General features: G+C 40.8%; 1 protein-coding gene across 5 annotated transcripts in view; it reads left to right on the top strand.

Moving 5' to 3' along the window:
- PLB1 (phospholipase B1) overlaps positions 1 to 20,224 on the top strand; it is an 85,274-nt gene that overhangs the window by 38,994 nt on the left and 26,056 nt on the right. For all 5 annotated transcript variants that reach the window (XM_013171069.3, XM_066993817.1, XM_013171072.3 and 2 more), the window contains 16 exons: positions 1,225 to 1,290; positions 2,017 to 2,117; positions 4,422 to 4,503; positions 5,286 to 5,390; positions 6,060 to 6,155; positions 6,634 to 6,705; positions 7,284 to 7,343; positions 7,712 to 7,772; positions 8,499 to 8,557; positions 10,356 to 10,423; positions 11,443 to 11,486; positions 12,722 to 12,830; positions 16,621 to 16,672; positions 16,806 to 16,886; positions 18,018 to 18,083; positions 18,448 to 18,548. In XM_013171069.3, the coding sequence (XP_013026523.2) occupies positions 1,225 to 1,290; positions 2,017 to 2,117; positions 4,422 to 4,503; positions 5,286 to 5,390; positions 6,060 to 6,155; positions 6,634 to 6,705; positions 7,284 to 7,343; positions 7,712 to 7,772; positions 8,499 to 8,557; positions 10,356 to 10,423; positions 11,443 to 11,486; positions 12,722 to 12,830; positions 16,621 to 16,672; positions 16,806 to 16,886; positions 18,018 to 18,083; positions 18,448 to 18,548 (1,223 nt within the window). The remainder of the gene's footprint in view (positions 1 to 1,224; positions 1,291 to 2,016; positions 2,118 to 4,421; positions 4,504 to 5,285; positions 5,391 to 6,059; positions 6,156 to 6,633; positions 6,706 to 7,283; positions 7,344 to 7,711; positions 7,773 to 8,498; positions 8,558 to 10,355; positions 10,424 to 11,442; positions 11,487 to 12,721; positions 12,831 to 16,620; positions 16,673 to 16,805; positions 16,887 to 18,017; positions 18,084 to 18,447; positions 18,549 to 20,224) is intronic.

Genomic DNA, 20,224 nt, shown 5'->3' with positions numbered 1-20,224 from the left:
ACTTAGTGCTCTCTTACCAGCTTCAGTGCTATGGGAATGGTTTTACCCACAGCTTGTGCTGATGCAATAATATGTAGTACAACACAGTATAGAATATATATGCATGCTATATATAACCTTTGATCTATGTGATTATAGAGGAGGTGAACGACTGTGGCAGACTTCTCAGATAGTGATGAAATGTTATTGTCTTATCTACTTACAAGCAGCAGAGCACATACTTTTGGTTTTCCATGATTAATTTCAGATCAGAAAAACAACAAAGAAGCACAATAAAATGGTTATAAAACAGTGAAGGAGCAATTTACCCATTATTACTTTCTGCTCCTGCCCAGACACAAAATGGTGTTTGCACACAAGGGTGGATGGCTGGGAGATAGGCCGGTATCTGAAGATCAGGATGATTCTTCATTTATGTTGCATAGCCACAGATTGTGCCAACCATAATGCTTTTGGTGAACTTTGATTTAGGGAATGAATAAGGGAGCTGAGCTGTCCAGTTTTGTAGAGGAAGCCAGTGGGGCTCACAGGGAACTTCTGCTTGAAATAAAATCAAGGATAATTAAGGCTTAAAATGAGAAAGAAAGAAATGTTTCTAATGAGGAAGTTTATCTGACTCTGGAATAGTTCCACGAGTGAAGAAATAGAAGTCATATAGAGACAGTTGAATTAGATGATTCAAACCACTCAAACTGTACAGGGAGACTGATGCTAAGAAAGTATGTAAAGCGATTTAATTCCTGGAGAACTACAAAGTTTCTCTCCTACATTTTTCTGTGTAGGACACAGCTGTGCCAGTTATTATTTGTAGGAGGTAAGGAGTACATGCAAGGCATGTTGCTAATATTCCATACAGCAGAAATAATATTACTTTTACAAAAAACTGATCTCTTCCAATGATGGTCCCCATTAATGAGGTGTTAGCCATGTTCTTAAGAGTGGTCTAAACCAGCATGGGGTGGAGGATGTTGTAATGACTGATAATGCCCTCTGAATTTGAATCTCCTTCACTGCTATTCTGTGGCTGCTAGATCTTTTCTTGGGAGTAAGGCAGCTGTTACAGGAAAGAAGAAAAGCAGAGACAGAGAAGTTCTGCATAAGACTCTGTTACTCTTGACCCAAGAATTAGAAATGTGAACACTGCTGTGAGAGACTCCAGACAGTCAGTTGAGTCTGCCTGAGTAAACTGATTTACAATAAAATTCAACCCTCTTATTTCAACAGATACGCTATTCTCCTGAAAACTTCACCTATAATATTCAAATAGCTTTGGATATGCTTCATGAAGAGGTAAAACAAACTCTTCTAGTATGTGGGAGTGGGGATTGTGACCTGTTTGTAATGCATTCCCTGGTTATTGATTGAGAACTTAGTTCCTTGCCCAGAGATTGTTGCATATATATATAAAAACAAAACAAATAAATAAATAAAATAAAATCCCTGTGAGAGGCAGAGAGGGCTGGAGAAATATTTTACGGAATGAATAAGGATGTGCTGAGTTCTAGCTGATATGCTGCAGATAAATAATGCAAAAAGTATAACAAATCTGAACAGACATGATATTAAATGAGTCAAAAGTGCTTTGCTCATATATTGTAATCATAATCTATGATTCTATGATTATTTTGCAAATAAATATACCTGTGGTCGTGAAAAGAGGTTCTGATGCTGCAGATGAGGGTGAGGTTGATAGTGAGACTACTCAAAGAATTAGCAGCTATCTGAGCCATGCTGGAATCTGTCACAACTTGTTTAGACCTTTTCAAAGTCGTCATTTTCGAGTGACCAGGCATCAATATTTAAAATAAAAATAGCCAGTGCAGGTAGGGGCTGTAACTGGGTATTGTCCATGAGGGGATTAATTATTGAGAAGGAACTTTTCGCACCTCTGTTATAAATAATGCAAGCTGCCTGAATCATCAGGCTGCTACCCGAGGTCTGCTGCGGCTGTGTAAGGGCAGAGGTGGCACTCTGTGCTCCAGACGTCGGCTATGGGTTTGCTTATTCTCTCGGCAGGTTCCACGGACATTTGTGAATCTGGTGACAGTGCTTTCCATAACAAGCCTGCGCGAGTTGTACGCAGAGAAAAACGTCAGCTGCCCAAGGATTATCATGAGGTTTGAAGATGATTTATTTTACAGCTCTCACTGTTGCTCACAGAGGGCTGGAAGGTCGCCTTGGGAAACTTTTCTTAAAGGGAAAAATGTGTTACTATTTTGTCTGTATATGCACATGTACCTACACGTTAATTTCAACCTGGCATTTAGAAATACCTCCACCTTTTTCTGTATTTGAGCCCCACTGTAACCACTTTTTATGGAGCTGCCATTTTAATGATTTATGCTGCAAGGGAGTTCAAGCCTGAGCAGAAAACTCAGCTGTGCAATCTGTGGGCAAAGATAGAAAAAAAGAGTAGGATAGTTTGTTGTTTGTTTAAGTTGCCTACATTAATCTAGTTTTATCTGCAGAATTACCTTTATGAAATCTTAAAACTCTCCTTCTTGCTTCTGTAGTTTCTGATTTCTGTAATCTCTTTGCTGGTTACTAGTTTCTCTGCTAGTTAGTCTCTAAAGTAGGTGTCTGGGATGTTTAGTCACACCACCTGTTGCTTTTTGGATGAATAATCCTCCCAGGTCAGTGTCAATCTGTCATTGCAGTGGCAGGTCTGGGCCATAGTGACCTTGTGGTGACTCAGGCAGGGTCTGGCATGTCCCCCTAGGCTTGTTCCTGGCAGGGCTTACTTGATGTCAGAAAAGCAAGAAATGGCTGCTTTTCTAGACAGGCACGCAGAACAGCCTTGTCCTGTGAGTGTAGGCAGCCACTGCTCCTCTTGCTGCTTGGGTCAAGGAGCTTGTGCCAGATACCAGGCACCAGGGAGTGCAAGGGCTAGCTTGGGGGCCAGAACCACAGGAGGACTACAGGCCCTCCTGTACCTAGCTGCCTCACTAAAACATCTGCTTCGAATTCATCCTCCTGGACCCCGTCCTTCACAAGGGAACCTGTAGCTGCTTGATACGGCTGGTAGAACTATATTATTTCAGGTGTCAGAAGAGGAGAAACATACTTGCACCCCCCTTTGTGTGATTTAAGGACTCTATGGTGAAATCAGTTTAAAAAAAAAAAAAGCTTTTAAATTTAGAGCATAGGTGCTTCTGCATCCAGTCACAGTTTCTTTTTAACAAAGGTTATGTGGTAGAGTGCACATGGGTCTCGATATCCTAATCATTGGACAAGGATAGTTAGTGGAGCTCTTAAGATTGGATTATCTCAGAGTACTTATAACCTTATCCCATCATTTCAAGCACCATGCTGAATTTAATAGCTGACAGCAAGCCAAGTTTACAGGGAACTAAGATGACCCTGTGTGGAATACCAACTGCCATGTTACCCATTTGAAGAAAAAACAAAAAGAGACTTTCGACTTTGAAAGCTTGTCTTTCCTGAGAGCCACAAATAACCTAAAAAGAGATTATATCTCCAATAACATTGCTTTGCTTATGTTACTAAAATATTTCTGAAAATATATTTTAGGCTTCTTTTACCTCTCATACAAATGTTATGCAGAAGTAGAATTGTGTTGTTTTATTAGTTGCTCTCTATTCAGACAAGTTTGGAGGTAGGGACACAGACTTTATACATATCCACATTTTCTATGAGAAGTATTACTCAGGGATGCTTCATTATGAGCAAATTACAGGATTTTTTAAAGGGGTCATTTGATCTCGTTGGGGTTCACGAAGTGATAAAGAGGCATGCCCAGGAATGGGGAGCGCCAGAAGAAAAAAATCATGTGCTAGAGGACCTGTGTGCAGGGAGGGATAAAGGTGGCCAACATGAGTTCACAGAAATTTAATATAGCTCAGGTTGGAAGAGAAGTCAGGGTGTCATCTGCACACAACCTGGCCAGCTTCAAAGGTAGAGCAGGTTGCTGCAGGCTGTGTCGGGTCAAGTTTTGAGTCTCTCCAAGGATGAAGAATCCAGCTTCCCTCTGGGCATCTGGTTTGGTGCTTTGCCCCCCTCCACATGCTGCAGCTTGGGTTTAAAGCACCTGTCCTCACCCATTGCCATGACTGGTAGCTTCACTCCAAGCATCTCTCCTGCTGTGTTGTTACTGCTACAGGTGACCCTAAGTCCCTTTAGCAAGGCAACAGGTGCTGCAAGAGCTGGGAATGGGACATCGTGGTTTCTCTCTGCCACTCCTTCCTTCTCCCCCTTGTCCTGTGTTCATGATTTTATCCCTAATAAACACGTTTCTTGTCAAGAATCAGGGCTGTGCAGAAACTCGGGGATGATGTTTAATCCTACCATTGAAAAGTCTGTCAGAAAAATCCCCCCCCAGAGAAGCTTTTAACCCTGCAGATTTTTAGCTAGTGAAAGGGAAAAAGATGAGCTGGTCTCAGCATGTTGTTCTCGTCCTGCAGGCTTTCGTGCCCTTGTGTACTGAAATATGATGACAATTCCAGTGAGGTCGAGCAGTTGGTCAATTTCAACAAAAGGTATCAGGTAAGACTAATGCATTTATTTATTTATTTTTACACATTTAGTGTAATCCTTCTGTTCTTCTCTCCTAGCAGTACTGTGGGTTTCTTTTGCCTTTTTTTTTTTTTTTCCCCCACTGGGAATGAGAAACAGTGCAATAATAGCAGGGTCTGTGGTAAGGGACTTAATCAAGTGACCACAGAGGGGAGAGTATTTGGAGTTGGAGGGCAGTTTGCACTTGTTTTAATGACATATTTGTAGCTGTGATTTAACAACAACAAAAAAGCAGTTGTGAGGGAGATGTGAATCAGCTCAAGATCTTTACAACTCTGGTTCACTAAAATAACAAAACAGATAAGGAAAAATCTGTTAAAGAGTCATAGAAAGTAGAGGGCATCAGTGTGCCAGCAGTTTCTTGATCACTTATCTTGTTGGAGATAAGATTAAGTCAAAGAATGTGATAAATTTGGAATGAACTTTGGGCATGGGCTGCCAGCCAAACTGAAAACACTTCAATAGCTCTGGAAGAACATCTTTTTGACAGAAAACCTAATTACTGAGCATGATGCCTGCCTGTGTCAGTCAGGTAACGATCCACAGGCTGTCTTGCTGTAAAGATGTCTGGGATGAGTCTCTGTAAAAGACCTCTGCATTTTCTGCCTGGCACAGGCTGGCAATCGCTGTCATGTCTGGGTTTCTGCACAGAGGAAAGGGAATGCCTGCATGAGATGTACAGTAATGAGGGGCCCAGTGAGCTGAGCGTAAAAGAAAGAATGATGACTTTTTTTTTTTTTGTGCTCTTAAAGGAAAGAACCAAAGAGTTAGTGGAGAGTGGAAGGTACGACACTAGGGAAGATTTCACAGTGGTTCTGCAGCCGTTCCTGACTCATGTCAACATGCCAAAAACACAGGTAAAATAAACAAACAAAACCCCTACACTAAATCCTAGTGCAGCACTGATTTTTCAGAATTGTCCTGACTTGTTTTGGTAAATGTGACAAGCAGTATTCTGGCCTGATAATTCTTATAATCAGCTAAGGTAACATTTAAAATAGCAGAAAACACTTACGGAATAACTTGGAGATAATGGGCAACAGCAATGCACGCCTTGATGGCACTATTTTAGACACTGAGGCCACTCCCCTGCAATTACAGACAACCGTGCAGAAGATGTAAGTTCAAAGTATTCACCAGGGAGCACTCATCCTACATCCCCCACACATCACAAAGTCCCTTCCAGTATAAGACTTCTAGTATAAAAACCTATGTGCCATGAAAGACTATAATATGTGAGTCTCTGGGGAAATAAGGAGTATGATCAATGTCTGTGCACAGGTATTCTGTACTCAGAGTCGGAGTGGTCTGTGTACCTTAATACGTTGGAAATCATATATTAAAAAGGCTCAAAGGGCTTCTCAGTCTTGAGTTACTGGTGTTCTCCAGCCCAGTTTAATTCTCTTCGTCTCAGAGGCCTTTGCAGCTACGATAGTTTGAAGTCAGATGGGATTTTTCACAGGGGTTAATGCACAGCTTGTTGCACTTTTACTGCCCTCTGTGACAACACCCATCTCGTTCTTTAGGAGGGGTTGCCTGACAGTTCATATTTTGCCCCAGACTGCTTTCACTTCAGCCAGAAGTCTCATTCCCAGGCTGCACGTGCTTTGTGGAACAACATGGTAAGACTTTAAAGGTTGGGTTTGTCGTACTTTGTCCTCTCCATCCTGCTCTTAGCAGGAAAAAAAAAATCACCTAAGGGAATTACTATGCAACTAGCCCTCTCTCTTCTAAACTATTAATTACGTTTATAAAAGGAAAGAGTGTTCATTTGAAGAAAAGTCACCTCAACTGTTAAACCAGTCATATCAAAACAATAAACCTCAGGATACGTTAAAGCTATGAGTGTTGGACTTCTCTGGGGAGATACAGCACACCTGGCACTGATCATCAGACTGCATTTGTTACATATGGGGATTAAACTTTTCAGTATGAAAAGCAGCAGTGAGTGACATCACCAGAGAAGGTGCAGTGAGCAGCGTTTGTCTTGCTGTGCTGTAGGGGTGGTTCCAGCAGCTGGTAATGCAGAGTTCTCTGCTCTCCGATGCTCATTTGCTTTTCTTCTCTACCCTCCCTGCCCCCTCTCTCATTTCTCCACAGCTGGAACCCGTAGGGAAGAAGACAGATAATCAACAAATAGGAGATGAAATTTCTCTCAAATGTCCGAGTGAGGTAAATTGCAAGCGTATCTGTATTTGTGTGGTGGTGTTGGGGGTAGCTGGGAGTCTGCTTGAGTCTTCACCAACTGCCTGGAGCATTGTCTCTGTGAGCTGAGATGAAGGGCTGGGAGTAAACTTCCTCACAGTCATGTATCATAGTCAGCCAAAACACAAGGGCAGAGTGTTTTTGCCTGCCTAGCATCCATGTTGAATGAAAGACCTTCTTCAGTGAGGGAAATAGAGCAACACTGGCATTGGTCAGGGTGGCTTGGCTGAGTCCAGTGAAACTACCTCTGGCTGGTATGAACCTGGGTAGTGCCTTTGATGGCAAGCTTCTCGTTAACCACGCAAAGCATGAGTGCTGTGAGCAGGGTCCCTAGAGCATTCTGGCTCTGTAAAATAGTGCTCTAGGTTTACACTGTTATTGGATATTTAAAATGCCCTTTTTTTTTTTTTTTTTTTAATCCCCGGGGTTTGTTTGCATCAAGTTGATAATCACCTGCAGACATCTAAGAACTGAAGCTTGGGGAGTGGAAATCTCCCTGTATTTTCCTGATGCTTTGCATTGACTCAGATTGTCTGATTTTTCAGGCTGAGCCATTCCTGAGGACGTATAAAAACAGTAATTACGTATATGCTAACCAAACTCAAGTAAGTATCAACATCAGCATCCCTCTGTTGCTGTGCTGCATTTGTTCCTGTATGGCCATGAATCATGCTTTGTACCACAGGTGATATCAGTCTTTGGCCAAAGGGCAAAGAACAGGAAAGTATTCCTTGAGTAAGGCAAAATACATCCAGAAACACCTGTAAGGACACATGCTCAGACAGCACAGTTATCAGTACAGGTTGCTAATCCAAACAACGCTGAATATGACTATTGAATTGGGCAACCAAGACTTGTCTTATTGCTTACACGTTAAACATGCTCTGGTTTATCCACTTGGCCTGCTAGGAATATCCAGGGTACTACTGACTGTGTTTCCTAGCCAAATGCTATTCATCCTTCTTCTCTTTAGAATTATGGAAGCCAACTGCTATGTGAGGACAGATCTCCATCGTCCCCTTCTTCAACTTCAGGTAATCTTACCTGGTTTGTGTTAGGAGACTGAATTACTTTCAACTGTCCTTCAGGATGACTCTTTATTTTTGCTGAAATGATTGCTGGACTGTGAAAATACTGCTCAGAAAAGATACCATGTTTTTCAGCAACTACTTAACAGATATAATGCCAAACCATCACATGAAGTAACATTCTAAATAGCTTCACTTAGCTCGTTGACAGTGGAGAACTTCAAAATATCTTGCAAGAAAAGCCAAAGTTGTGTGCTGACACAGCTTTTAAGTGATACCACCTAAATCTTAGAGAAGAGAACTGGAAGCACAGCTTCATGCATGTCAGTCTGGGATATGGCAGTATTCAGTTCTTCAGTTAACTTCATACCATCTTCTCCTTACTCCTTCTCTATCTTCTTAAAGCTTTTAGTATGCTGGTTTATACAATACTGCATTTTTTTTTTTATCATTAGCTTAGTGTTGGACGTTGATTGCAATGTATTGTTATTTGCTCCTTGCTCTTCTGTCTTTTTGGTAGCAATGTTAACTATCGAGGGGCTGGATAATGTGCATGTGCTACTGCTACAACCATGTAAGATGAGCTGGAGAGAGCTCCTGTTTAATCACCTGGGTATTGCAAAAGCAACATGGCTGAGCATCAGAATGCACAACAATGTGTTTTACATATGGAACCATGAAAATGCACGACTGTTCCCTATCTGGTTTCAACTGCATCTCTTTCTTTTGTAGTGCATTCCCTAAAGCCAGCTGATGTGAAAATTATAGCAGCCCTTGGGGATTCTTTGACGGTAAGAAGACAGTGTTTTTACTGTTCTCCTGGTAAAACTACAAACACGTGCCGTCTCTGGTGGAGGTGAAATAGCTGTTGTACCTAGATGTAAAGATCCAATAATTTGCAGATGATAATAGACCTAGTAGCTATAACAAGAAAGGTGTCAGTTCTCCTGCACTATGTTCCCCCCCACGCATATATTCACATGATTTGGAACACAGACAAATCCTTTAAAGAGGTGTTTAAAAGGTTTGCTGAATTGGAGACAGAAGAGATCAGATGTTGTTGAAATTAATGGGACTTAATGCAAGCATTAGGCTCCAATGTTTCGAAGTTTTTATGAACAGGTACAGATCAGTGAACCCATCCTTTTCCCTCAGTTCTTTCTGGAATAGTGTGTGACTAAGGGATCTTGGAAAATAGTGTTGTATTTATTTTATCATTAATGGATGAATAGGGGTGAGAACTCTCTGACTATCCGTTTCAGGAGATACTCAGAATGTTTATTTTTCCTGTTTTAACTCATAGCTAACTTCTTTACTGAGGTGTAGTTCTTGCTGAGGATGATTATCTTTGGCAGGCTGGAAGGAATATGTATCAAGATACAGACATCCTAAATTCTGATACACGTTTATGCCCGATTTTTTCCTACCAGCCAAAGACTGAAGCTTTACAACCAGCTCATAGGAAATGTTGGGCAGAAAGACAGTTGAAATATAGGATCTCTGAATGTGAGCCTTAACAACAAAGACATGGTTTGTGCTTACAAACCATGAAGCTTTTACAACTGTCTGACAGGCATGTTGCTAAAACTTCTACATGCACGAGGCTACCAAAATAAATAGCAGCATTTCTATGCAAACATGCAACGTTGATCAAAGCAAGATAGTTAGTATCTAGCTGCAGTTGCAATATTACAATATTCAGGCCCCTGCAGGTGATTCTGCTTCTAAGTATATTCTGTAGAAACTGATAATAAAATCTGTTTTCATAGAAACAGCAGTTTTGCATTGCTGTCTGATCTGGACTTGGCCCCTGCATAGTTATTCTGAACACCAATATTCCATTAACTCAATAAAGCTTATACAGAGGAGAAAAAATATATTAGTATGGTTTTAACTTGACGTATTAGTATGATTTAATCTGAAGTAGCACAATCTGTGATTCTGTGATAGCAGCAAATAGTCTGCCTGGTATTGCGATATAGTCAAGTACTACCTAGTACCCAGGTTTAACATGAGCCTAAAGCATCACAGCTGGCAGATGCTCTGCTTCTGAATTCCCTTATTTTGTTAAAGAAGGATGTAGTTGCCAGCTTGCCCTTCTTCAGTATAAGCGTAGAGGGTGCTTTCTTTCTTCGTGTTATACTACTATAAAACTCACCATTTAGCACATTACTTTTCAAATAAAGATATTACAGTACTTCTTTCTGAGATATGTTTGTTTTCTGTGTTGAGTTTTATAGTGTTCCTTATTAGCCTGAAAGCTTTATGGGTTTTTTGAGATGTTTTCATCATTCTTGAGTAATGCAATGTAAATGAGTTACTCAGCTCACCCAGACCTACAAGAAGAAAGCTTTTGTTTCACTGATTCGTCATTTATTTTGTGCATCATATACAATATGATGCTTGTAAATAATTACAAAAAGTATTGATGCATTTTTCAGGAGGAAGGTGGGGAAAAAACAGATGTCTTCTAAAGCTTGTGAAGAGTTGCATTCAAAAGTAAATAAAATGACTAATGTGTGAATTACTATTGTGCTTTAATTACTATTATGCTTTAATTTCATTGGGTTTATGAAATATAATGCCCAGGCTGGAACAGGAATTGCTTCATACAATCTCACGGATTTGGACACCGAATACCGGGGACTGTCATGGAGGTAAGTTTTCAGGCAAGGTGATGAGAATATGTGCATTATTTCCTGTGCAAAATATTATCTTCCACATGTTCCAGGGCTTTCAGCTGTCAGAAAGTGGAAAAAGATTTGCTTTCTGGCTAGCATTTCTTGTGTAGATCTATCAAGATCCAATATTTGTCACAAAGTGGGATTTACACAATGTTTTCAGCAATAGAGCTTCAGTTTGCATTTTAACTGCTCTCACGCTTTTATCTTCAACTACTTGTGACAGTTTAGAGTTTTATGGTGGGTTAGAGATCCACAAAACTGGAGAAAAATCACTGGAACAAATAAATTAGGCCATGTTGCTTTGGGGAGCTCTTCTCAAAGTCTGGCATTTCTGAACTTTTTGTGGAACTGTGAAAAACAGTTTAACTGCAGAACTTTTACCACATACAACAGAAAGTTGTAAAAGATGACATTGGAGGTGGGGTGACGATGTAGCTGAATTGACGTTGACTGAAGCAGTTCTGTGCTGTCCTATCCCCTCTACATAAGCCAGAGTTTGGCCTCAGCGTGGCCCAGCAATTTAAAAGCTGGAGAGAACATACTGCTATGCAGGGAGCCTGAAAAAGAGATAAAGGAGCTGATGCCTCAGCCATATGTCACCTGAGGGACTGGCTGGTTGGTGCTGCCTTAGAGCGGCTTTGTGAGGCTGGAACTGGTCTTCAGCTCTGCCCTGAAATCTGCAGTACTTTACGGCTCAGTCATTCAAATATGTAGCTGTCTCAGGCATTTTCTGGTGTTTCATAATGATTAACTGTGCCTCTGCAGAGCCGCATGCACATAAATTTTTCTGATGAGCAACTTTACCACTGAAACCTCAGCTATTTTCCCCAAAGCACTTGCACTTCTGTCCTTTCCAAGCAATGTGATAGTTTGATAGTTACTAAATTAATAACCCTTCACCTTTTCTTATGAGGTATAGTAGGTTTTCTCTTTATGTGTTGTCTGTGTCCAGCTAAGAGATGAGTGACTTGTATTTCTCTTTCTCATTTTAGTATTGGAGGGGATGCCTCATTAGAGAACGTAACAACTCTACCTAGTAAGTAAATGCTTTGCTAGATCTAGTTGGCAAGTCTGGAGAGAGGGAATGGGCTGATTCATAATAATTTTACAGAGAGCTCTAAGCCATTTGAGAGTAATTCATGAGACCTACCTTTCAAAGAAACAATGTCCTAGGACTAATGAAAAAAAGTTTCCTTCATCAGTGAAACTGAGAAGCAGATAGAAAATTCTGTCCTTCCTTTTCCTTCTCCCTTTTCAAACTGCTTAGTGAGTTTTATTTGAATTTCTGAATAAGCTTGCTATGTCCATGCTTGTGGTATAATTAAAACTTACTTCTAATAAATATTCTACCACATTTTTTTTTTCCAAAAAGGGATGTTTGCAGAGAGCAGACCTCTTTGATAAATGTCTCAGTAGCTATACACGTAACCTGAATGGAATAATTTTAACTTTGTTTTCACTGAAACTTGCAACTTCTCGTAACTCAGCCTACTGTTAATGTAAAACCACTGGAGTTTCAGTTTGGATTAACTAAAATATATTTTCATCTGAAGAGGACTGATAAATTGTCCTTTTGTGTGTTGCCCATTATTGCAAGTGGAATTTAACAAGAATATCATTAGAATGTCTTATTGATTGTTATAAGCAATTAATTGATTCACAAGGTACAACCTTTGACGAAGCCTTCACTAAAATGTGGTTAAATTCAGTCTTGGAGATTAAGGTAGCTTTTATGGTTTACAGCGTGACCATTTTCACACTCAGCTCAGAAATTTGCTGTCTGCCTCCTTCTGGAAATGACTATTGAGATCATAAAATGTGGTGGGAATTCACCAGAACCGCGCATCTGAGGCTTTCTTCAAACTTGTCAGTAGTATGAGATGTTGTACAGTTGCGAAGTGGACCCAGATCCTCCAGCTAAAAACAAGCTCCTGCCTTAACTCTCCTGAGTTAAAGCCCCTCTGAGGCTCATTTCACAAAGTCACCACTACATGACTGGGATAGTTTTAATGTAGACCTTAACAGCTACAACATGAGAGTGAGCTGGACGTGGTAGTCCTCAGTTCTGGTCAGCTTCTGGTGGCAGTGCAGGGCACAGTAAGCACGTGCTGTCTCATCACTGCTAGCTGGTTGTCCCTCTTGCTGCTCTTTGGTGGATGGAACGAATTGAGGCTGCAGCAGCTGCAATGTGCCGTCAAAACCGTGACAGTGCTGATCTCACTGGGCGGGGAACAGATATATTTTCTCTTCGTTGTCATCTTTCTTTTTCAGACATCTTTCGAGAGTTCAATGCTATGATCGAGGGCTATTCAACTGGCACTGGGAATGAGAGTGACTTGAATGCATTCCTTAACCAGGCAGTTCCCGGAGCAGAGGCTGAGTATGTAGCTTTTGTTTTACTTTTGCAGGTGATGGATGCTTCATCTACTTCCCTTTCAACTGTCTCAAATGCTGACACAACTTGCTCTGAACAGCAAGCAAAACCAGTCTAATTGGAGCTGAAAATTAGCTCAAAACATATTAAATGTATGGGCTTATTTCATACCATAACTTTCAAATGAAGCCAACAGTCCTGGTTATGAAATGCATAAACAAGAAATCGACAGAAACTGGTGGTGGTGGTTTCTACACTTTCTCTTCAACATCCATTCATTTATCTATTTGTCTATAAATATCTTAGAGCATGGATGTTTTCAGAAAATGAACATGCAGTGAATTGTTAAAGAGTTACTTGGAGAAAAACTATATGAAGTCTCCCATAACTGGCCTCAGGCATCTGGATAGGCAGGCAAGAGTGGTTGAGAGAGAGGAAAAATCAGCCACAGTCTGGACTCCAGAGAAAAAAGAATTACTGATGGTCATGTGTAGCTTTTGGTGCATTGCAGACCTTGTGCAGTTGTAGTCAGTTCTGCAAATTTAGTAGGAATTGTGATGTCTTGCAGTCATCTGAATTTGGCTTTTTGATCTTAGTCACACCTGGGAGACTGCAGGAGTTGAGCTTTGATATACTGCTTATCCTAGAAGTCCCTGGCTTCTTATTGAAAGAGTCAGTCCTATTTAATTAGCGAAACAGATGGCTGCTGGAATTCAGTCATAGTTTGGGCACAGATTTTGGCAGACTGTGCCTGGGTTTGACATTGTTAGCTGATATTACCCAGAACTCCATAATTTAATATTTTTGTTTGTTTGTTTAGAGAAAAAAGTCTTCTTAAAGAGGCCTTGGGAGTGACATTCAGAAGCCAAGTGAGGTGTCTGAGTTTGCTGTATCTAAGCAATGATTGTTAGGATTTATCAGGTATTGTTTATCACTCTCCTGCACACCTTGAGTAGCTTCTGACTCAAGCTAGTAATCTCAGTAAATGCTTGCATTTCCTGGCAGAAATGGTCTGCTAGGTCTCCTGACATATGTTACAGCCCCTCATACCTCAGAGAAGGGATTTTGTTTCCTAGTGATGACTGAACGTGTCTGTTTCTGTGTGTCAGTAAAACACTTGCAAGGATTATGGCTCTGATTGAGCCATTTATGAGAGTTTATCACCATGCTGCTAGATGCAGCATGTATTACTTGCGGTTTTGCTTGTTATAGGAAAGAATGAGATAGGTGGTTGTCTTACATTTTCTATCAATTAAATCCTAAAGTAAAGAATTCCTGTAAACTACTACAACAATATCCCTGAACTTTGAGATGCCTCTTTTGGGGCTCTTCTCCAACACATTGTGATGGATCTGAGGAGATATATGCGTCCTAGTTTAATTATTGAAATGCATTGCAACATAAGGAAACGTTTCTCCTGTTTTAGATACTTGGCCCTGGAATGATGATGCAGTCCAGCACTTATTCTTCAACACCTAAAAATATCTCTTTTCCTATTACCCAGAGGACAAAAATAGTCCATGAATGAAAGCTGATCCTGATATTTCAGAATTGCTACCTGGCCTGTCTCACTGCTGGGTGCTAGTCTGGAAACTTTTCCAGAGGTGCTGGGCCCTTTCTGAGAGGAGGTGGTTCTGCACCCTCACTAGCTTTTGAAGAACAGGACTTATTAAAGTGAAACCAGTGGCTGCTTTGAAGAGCTATTTACTGAATGTAGCAGTGTAGACAAAACTTTCTTGATCCCACCCCCATTCATTGCCAAAGTGCTTAAGTACATGCTGGAGTTTAGGATGTATCTAAAGCATGTTGTTGAAGCAGAGCCTGGCTTACGTCTCTGATTGCACTTGAAAAAATGAGGCTAAGAACTTAAGACTGAGAGAACAGGTGACAGGAACTGTGAATATCTATTTCCCATTAGCAGACTTTCTGTTGATTAAGATCTAAATTTGGTGGAGGCTGCAGCTCAAGAATGGATGATTACTGCCACTGCTTCATTCAAAATGTTCAATCTTACTGACTGTGTTGGCTCAGGATGCATCAGCACTTCAGTGACTGCACAAGAAATGAAAGGTGTTGCAGACTGCCAGCTCAATAATGGATGTTTTCCTCTGCATTAATATTGAAGTCAATGCCCTAGCTTAGTATCCACAGTAAGAACAGAAGGAATTTTTGACCACTTGTGATAGTTTTGGGATATAAATAAGTAGGTTATGACTTTGGATAAGGGTAATGGTGAAGAGAACTACTACATCTGTGGGGTGCCTCTGTCACAAGTAGATGCATGAGAGGGCTCATTCCCCATTAAATACTCTTATGTTAGTGCTAGATCAGTATTTGGTTAAAGAAGGGTGGTAAGAAATAACTCCTGTTCCTACAGCAAGTACAGCATTACAAAGGAGAGCTACTCTCTGGTTATTGTACAAAACCAGTATCGTGCTTATTAATGTCATATGATATCTGGAGAAGGGCCTGGGACACAAGTCCTGTGAGGAGCAGCTGAGGGAACTGGGGTTGTTTTGTCTGGAGAAGAGGAGGCTCAGGGGAGACCTCATTGCTCTCTACAACTACCTTGAAAGGAAGGTGTGAGGAGCTGGGGGTCGGCCTCTTCTCACAGATAACTAGTGATAGGACTAAAGGAAATGGCCTCAAGTTGGCCAGGGGAGGTTCAGGCTGCGAATTAGGAGACATTTCTTCTCAGAAAGAGCAGTCAGACATTGGAATGGGTTGCCCAGGGAGGTGGTGGCATCACCGTCCCTGGGGGTGTTCAAGGAAAGGTTGGACGTGGTGCTTAGGGACATGGTTTAGTGGGTGATATTGGCAGTAGGGGGATGGTTGGACCAGATGATCTTGGAGGGCTTTTCCAACCTTGATGATTCTATGCTTCTATATACAGTCAGAGAAATGTTTGTAACAAGAACCTAGTGGCTGATGCAGCTCCAGAGCTGTCTGGAAGGCCAAGCTTTCTAAACACTTTCTCTTTTCTATGCATATTTGAGTGTCAACATGTCAGGGCAGTCAAACAAGGTTGAAATGTTTAGCCAAGGTAACCCAGAATTAGTAGCAATTTTATATACACATGCATACAAACATACATATGCATTTGTATTTATACATATATATATATGTTTGTGTATACATTCAAAAGAGAGGGTGTTAGCATAGCTATTGAAAAACAGCAAGGCTGTCATCTTGTGTAAGTGATCTTGGAAGTTGCTTGGAATTTTAATTTGCTTTGAAAGGTAGAGTGTGCTAAGCTGTTTTACACAATTTGAAATTAAGTATTGACTTGGGGTGCAGGCTACAGGAATGGGGGATGTGTACGCAGTGAACTCTGAAACATCTCAGCTTTACAGGGCTGGGTGAGCTGTGGTGCGTACACAAACATTGCTCAAGAGGTCAGTTAAATATTGAGACTTGGGATTCCCTCCTCATTTTAGTACACGAGGAATAGATTGATAGTAGTCCATTTCTGAACAGGCCATCTGCTAACAAACGTGTTGCTGTGTCTGTCATTTTAGCTGCTAAGCAGTGTAATAGAAAGCTAAACTTATGGTTCCACATTAATTATTGAACTTGAGTAAAATCTGTATTCAAATCCAATTTGATGATGACTCTTCATAAAGATGTGAACACTTAATTTGATTACTGCAAAATGAGGATTACACTGCCTCATCGTTTAACTCTCCTGGTATCTGACAGCTCACAGATTTAAGATGTCCAAAGAGCGTTAATGTTGTGCAATGTTGTGCTCTCCATAAGGGTGTATCGTTCACTCATTGGCTGCTCTTCTTCACAGGCACTTACCAACCCAAGCAAGAACTCTCCTGAGACTAATGCAAAATGATTCTGTAAGTTGCCTGGGACTCTGATCTTACAGCACAAGAAGAAACAGGTGTTGCTTCACATGATAGATCCATCTGCAAAGATGCCAAGTGCATATCAAAGAAATTTGTGCTTACTATTTTCTTCTTTGTTACACAGAGAATTGACTTCAATGCTGACTGGAAAATCATAACTGTGCTTATTGGAGGAAACGATCTGTGCAACTATTGCAAGGACCCTGTGAGTATTAGAACCTGTCAACTAAAACCGTAATGGGACTGTGATATCAGTACATCAAGGGAAATCCACAGATGCTTAGAGCCTTCACAGAGATTATCAAAACAGGAGTACATACAATTCACAACTGAGGTTGCTGCAGACAGTGCCCTGATTAAAAAACAAGCAAACAAAAAAAACAACATTTACCAGCAACCAAGTAAGATGGTTGTGTTCTCTCTGGCTTACTCCAGGGTAAGAACCACTTTCTGTCTTTTCTGACCACAAGCAAAAAATGGAAGGGAAGAAAAGCTTCCTTTGCCTGATCTGCTAACTGCTCTACTGCTAGCAAGGCCTCATTAGATATCCAAGGAAGAGCTATACTGCTTTGAACTACCATCAGTCCAATCCTACAATGGTTGTCATCACTCCATAACTCGTATTGTAGGAAAGTGCTAGGGACAGGTGAGGTATGTATGAGGGAAGTTGCTGCAGTGCAGCAATTCATTTGAATTTTATGCTTCTCTGGATTGTGAAGAAGCCTTTAGGGCTGCTGTAAGGAGATCATGGGAGTTGAGTGGGCAGGTGATGGGGAGAGGCCACCTTTCTCTGTCAGATCTTACTCTCTTACTTTAAATATGAAAATTTCCTGCGAGTGCTTTCAGTTCTCCTGCAACCACTTTTGCTTGGGAAATGTGCTGCTTCTGCAGTAGCCTTGCTAGGCATCTTTGCTGCTACCACCAAGTATTATAGCTTTATTTACAGCCATGTCCTTGACTAGCAATGATTTCACCTGATTTTATGAGAGCTTATCAATTGGCTCTGAGCGTGCCTGTGGCTGCCTGATTTATGCTTTTTAGCATGTGATCAGATTAGGTTCCTTCCCGTATCCTTATGTAAAGCACCCAGTGGACTGGTTAAACATACACCTTAATATAGGTTTATTTTAAATCCAAAATTTGACTGAGTCTTTCTATATTTTAGATTAATTGATATGCATAAAATTCTTGGCCTCTAGAAAGAAGCAAGAACATTCTCCTGACCACGGTGTTGTATGGACGAAAAGGAAAAGAATTAATGTGATTCTTTATCCTCCCAACCCAAATGTCTTGTGTCCCCATTTAGCAATAATCTCTTCTGTTCTGTTTCTGTCAGGATCACTACTCAGCTGTAAATTTCACCAGAAGAATTCAAGAAACTCTTGATATTCTTCATGGACAGGCAAGTACTGTGAAATTGTCCTGGTATTGTAGCTTGTACTGGTATATAATTGATTGATGGGTTTCTTCCATTTTGGTACCAAATGTGGTCTGCTGACTTTGATATGAGCAACTGCTCATGTATTATCTGAGAGTAGTGAGATGCTGTTTGAAATGAGAGACAGCAGCATTGAACCGTGGTTTTGGAAAAGGATCAACAGCAGAGTTGAAGTTTTGTGGGTTTTGTTGCCTTTTTTTTTTTTTTACCTCTTCCCAACAAGGGAGAAAGGGAAGGGGCATTGAATGGCTGGACTTTGGCTTAAATTAAGTGCACTGTGGGTTGTATAACCAGTTCCTTATAAGGTGAAGTCTGACTTTCCTTTCAGGTTCCAAAAGCTCTAGTGAATCTGGTTGAAGTGATGGACATCCTCCCTCTGAGACAGTTGTTTGTGGATACTCAAGTTCCGTGCCCCACTTACATGGCAGAGTAAGGCTTGTTTGACTTTCTTTTGTACTTGAACTTATTTTTTGTGATGATAAAGCAAGTTCTTTCTCCATGCTCTTTTCATCATAGAGAAGTATGTCCGTAGCACTACAGTTCTATGGGCGTCTCATCCAGTGATGATATCATCCTGCCCAATGGGGTTGCTTTATCTTGGCTTTGATCTAAGAGATTCCCAAGTACATTTGTTTTGTTGGCTGCAAGTATTCCAGGCAGCTCTTACACTAGTTTGTGACTATTGAGTATAAGTAATGGCAGGCCAGCGTTGGTGCACTGGCTCAGAGATGCTCCTTGGCAAAGTTTATGAGTCTGGAGGACTGAGTTGCCTGTTTTAAACAGTAGGGTTTTTGTTTTGTTCTGTTTTTTTTTTATTTTTATTTATTAATTTTTTTTCAATTTAGCTGAGACATAGGAGGACTTCTGATGTTATAGTTAGATAAAATAAGGCACTTCGAGCTACTATTAAGAAGCAGAAGTTTAGGATTCCTGGGCTATGGCAACAATTGGTTTAGGATAAGAGTAAAAGCATGTGAGGCTGCTTAGATTAACACCGGAGAGATTAGAATTAGTGATCGCATCAGAGAAGGCAAGGCTTGCATGGGATTTGGGGCTGGGACTAGAAAAGGGCTAGTAGCACTAAGATTTCATCTGGACCTGGGAAGGCTTACCAGGTTTTGGGTAGAATTAAGCTTGGTAGAAATGAGTGTTTTAAATTGTGCTTCTGGTTTTAGAAAGCAGTTACAGATCTCACTGTGACTCTAATGGTACAGGCTAAGGCAGCACATCAGATGATATATAAAATGACAAAGGTGGTGATATTCACTGGCAAGAAAGAGTCTTGGGCTCAGTATAAGAGGTCAGACTAAAGTAACAGATGTAGCCTTTCTGCTCCAGGATTGAGATGACAAGTTTAGGCTCTATGGAGTACGGTTGCGTTAAAGCTAAATGTACATTTGTGGAACTATGCTTTGGTTTGGGCTGCTTGTGGTCCTTCCCAGGGAAGGTTAGGATAAAGCTCATGGGCTGGTTAAATTAGGACTTGCATAATAATTCCTTGGACTCTGGTTAAGATAGGCGAGGATATGATCTGTAAATCAACTTGACTGAAGACCTTCCTGGCTGAAAGTGTTATGGTTCTGGCCTTTTCATGCTGCTATTAGCATAGATGTGTTTAATCCATAAACCTGCTTACAATAGCTGAGACCTCAAAGTAGGGACACCTCAGAGTAGGGTGGCTCTTAACAGATCATTAGTTTTAGTGAAGCTTGGCTCACCTTATCTAGAGTTAATATTTAGGTACTTAGAACTCACTGGGCTACTGCTGCCATGGTCTCTTAGCTCTCAAGCTTACAAAATTTGCCAAACATGACTAGTTTGTAGTAAGTTAGGCTCCTGCATCTAAAGTTAAGAGTACAGATGGTTGTGCCCTAGAATTTAGGACTTAAAGACAAGGAGATCTTCTTTGCATTTCATTGAGGTTTGAACTGTCAGGTTTCCTGTGACACATAATGTATACTTCATTGTGCTTGGGTAAAAATTATTGATACAGGGTACCTCAAGATGGGGTTGAAGTCTACAAGTATTTGGATTTTATGGCATTTTGAGGGAATATGAAGTATTTGCAGAGTGGACAGCTATCTCCAGTTTCAGTGACTTTATTG

This window comes from Anser cygnoides, chromosome 3 (genome assembly GCF_040182565.1).
Source record: "Anser cygnoides isolate HZ-2024a breed goose chromosome 3, Taihu_goose_T2T_genome, whole genome shotgun sequence".
Classification (NCBI taxonomy): Eukaryota; Metazoa; Chordata; class Aves; order Anseriformes; family Anatidae; genus Anser; species Anser cygnoides.
The sequence above is the reverse complement of the archived record's forward strand: the minus strand, read 5'-3'. Positions and strand labels throughout refer to the sequence as shown.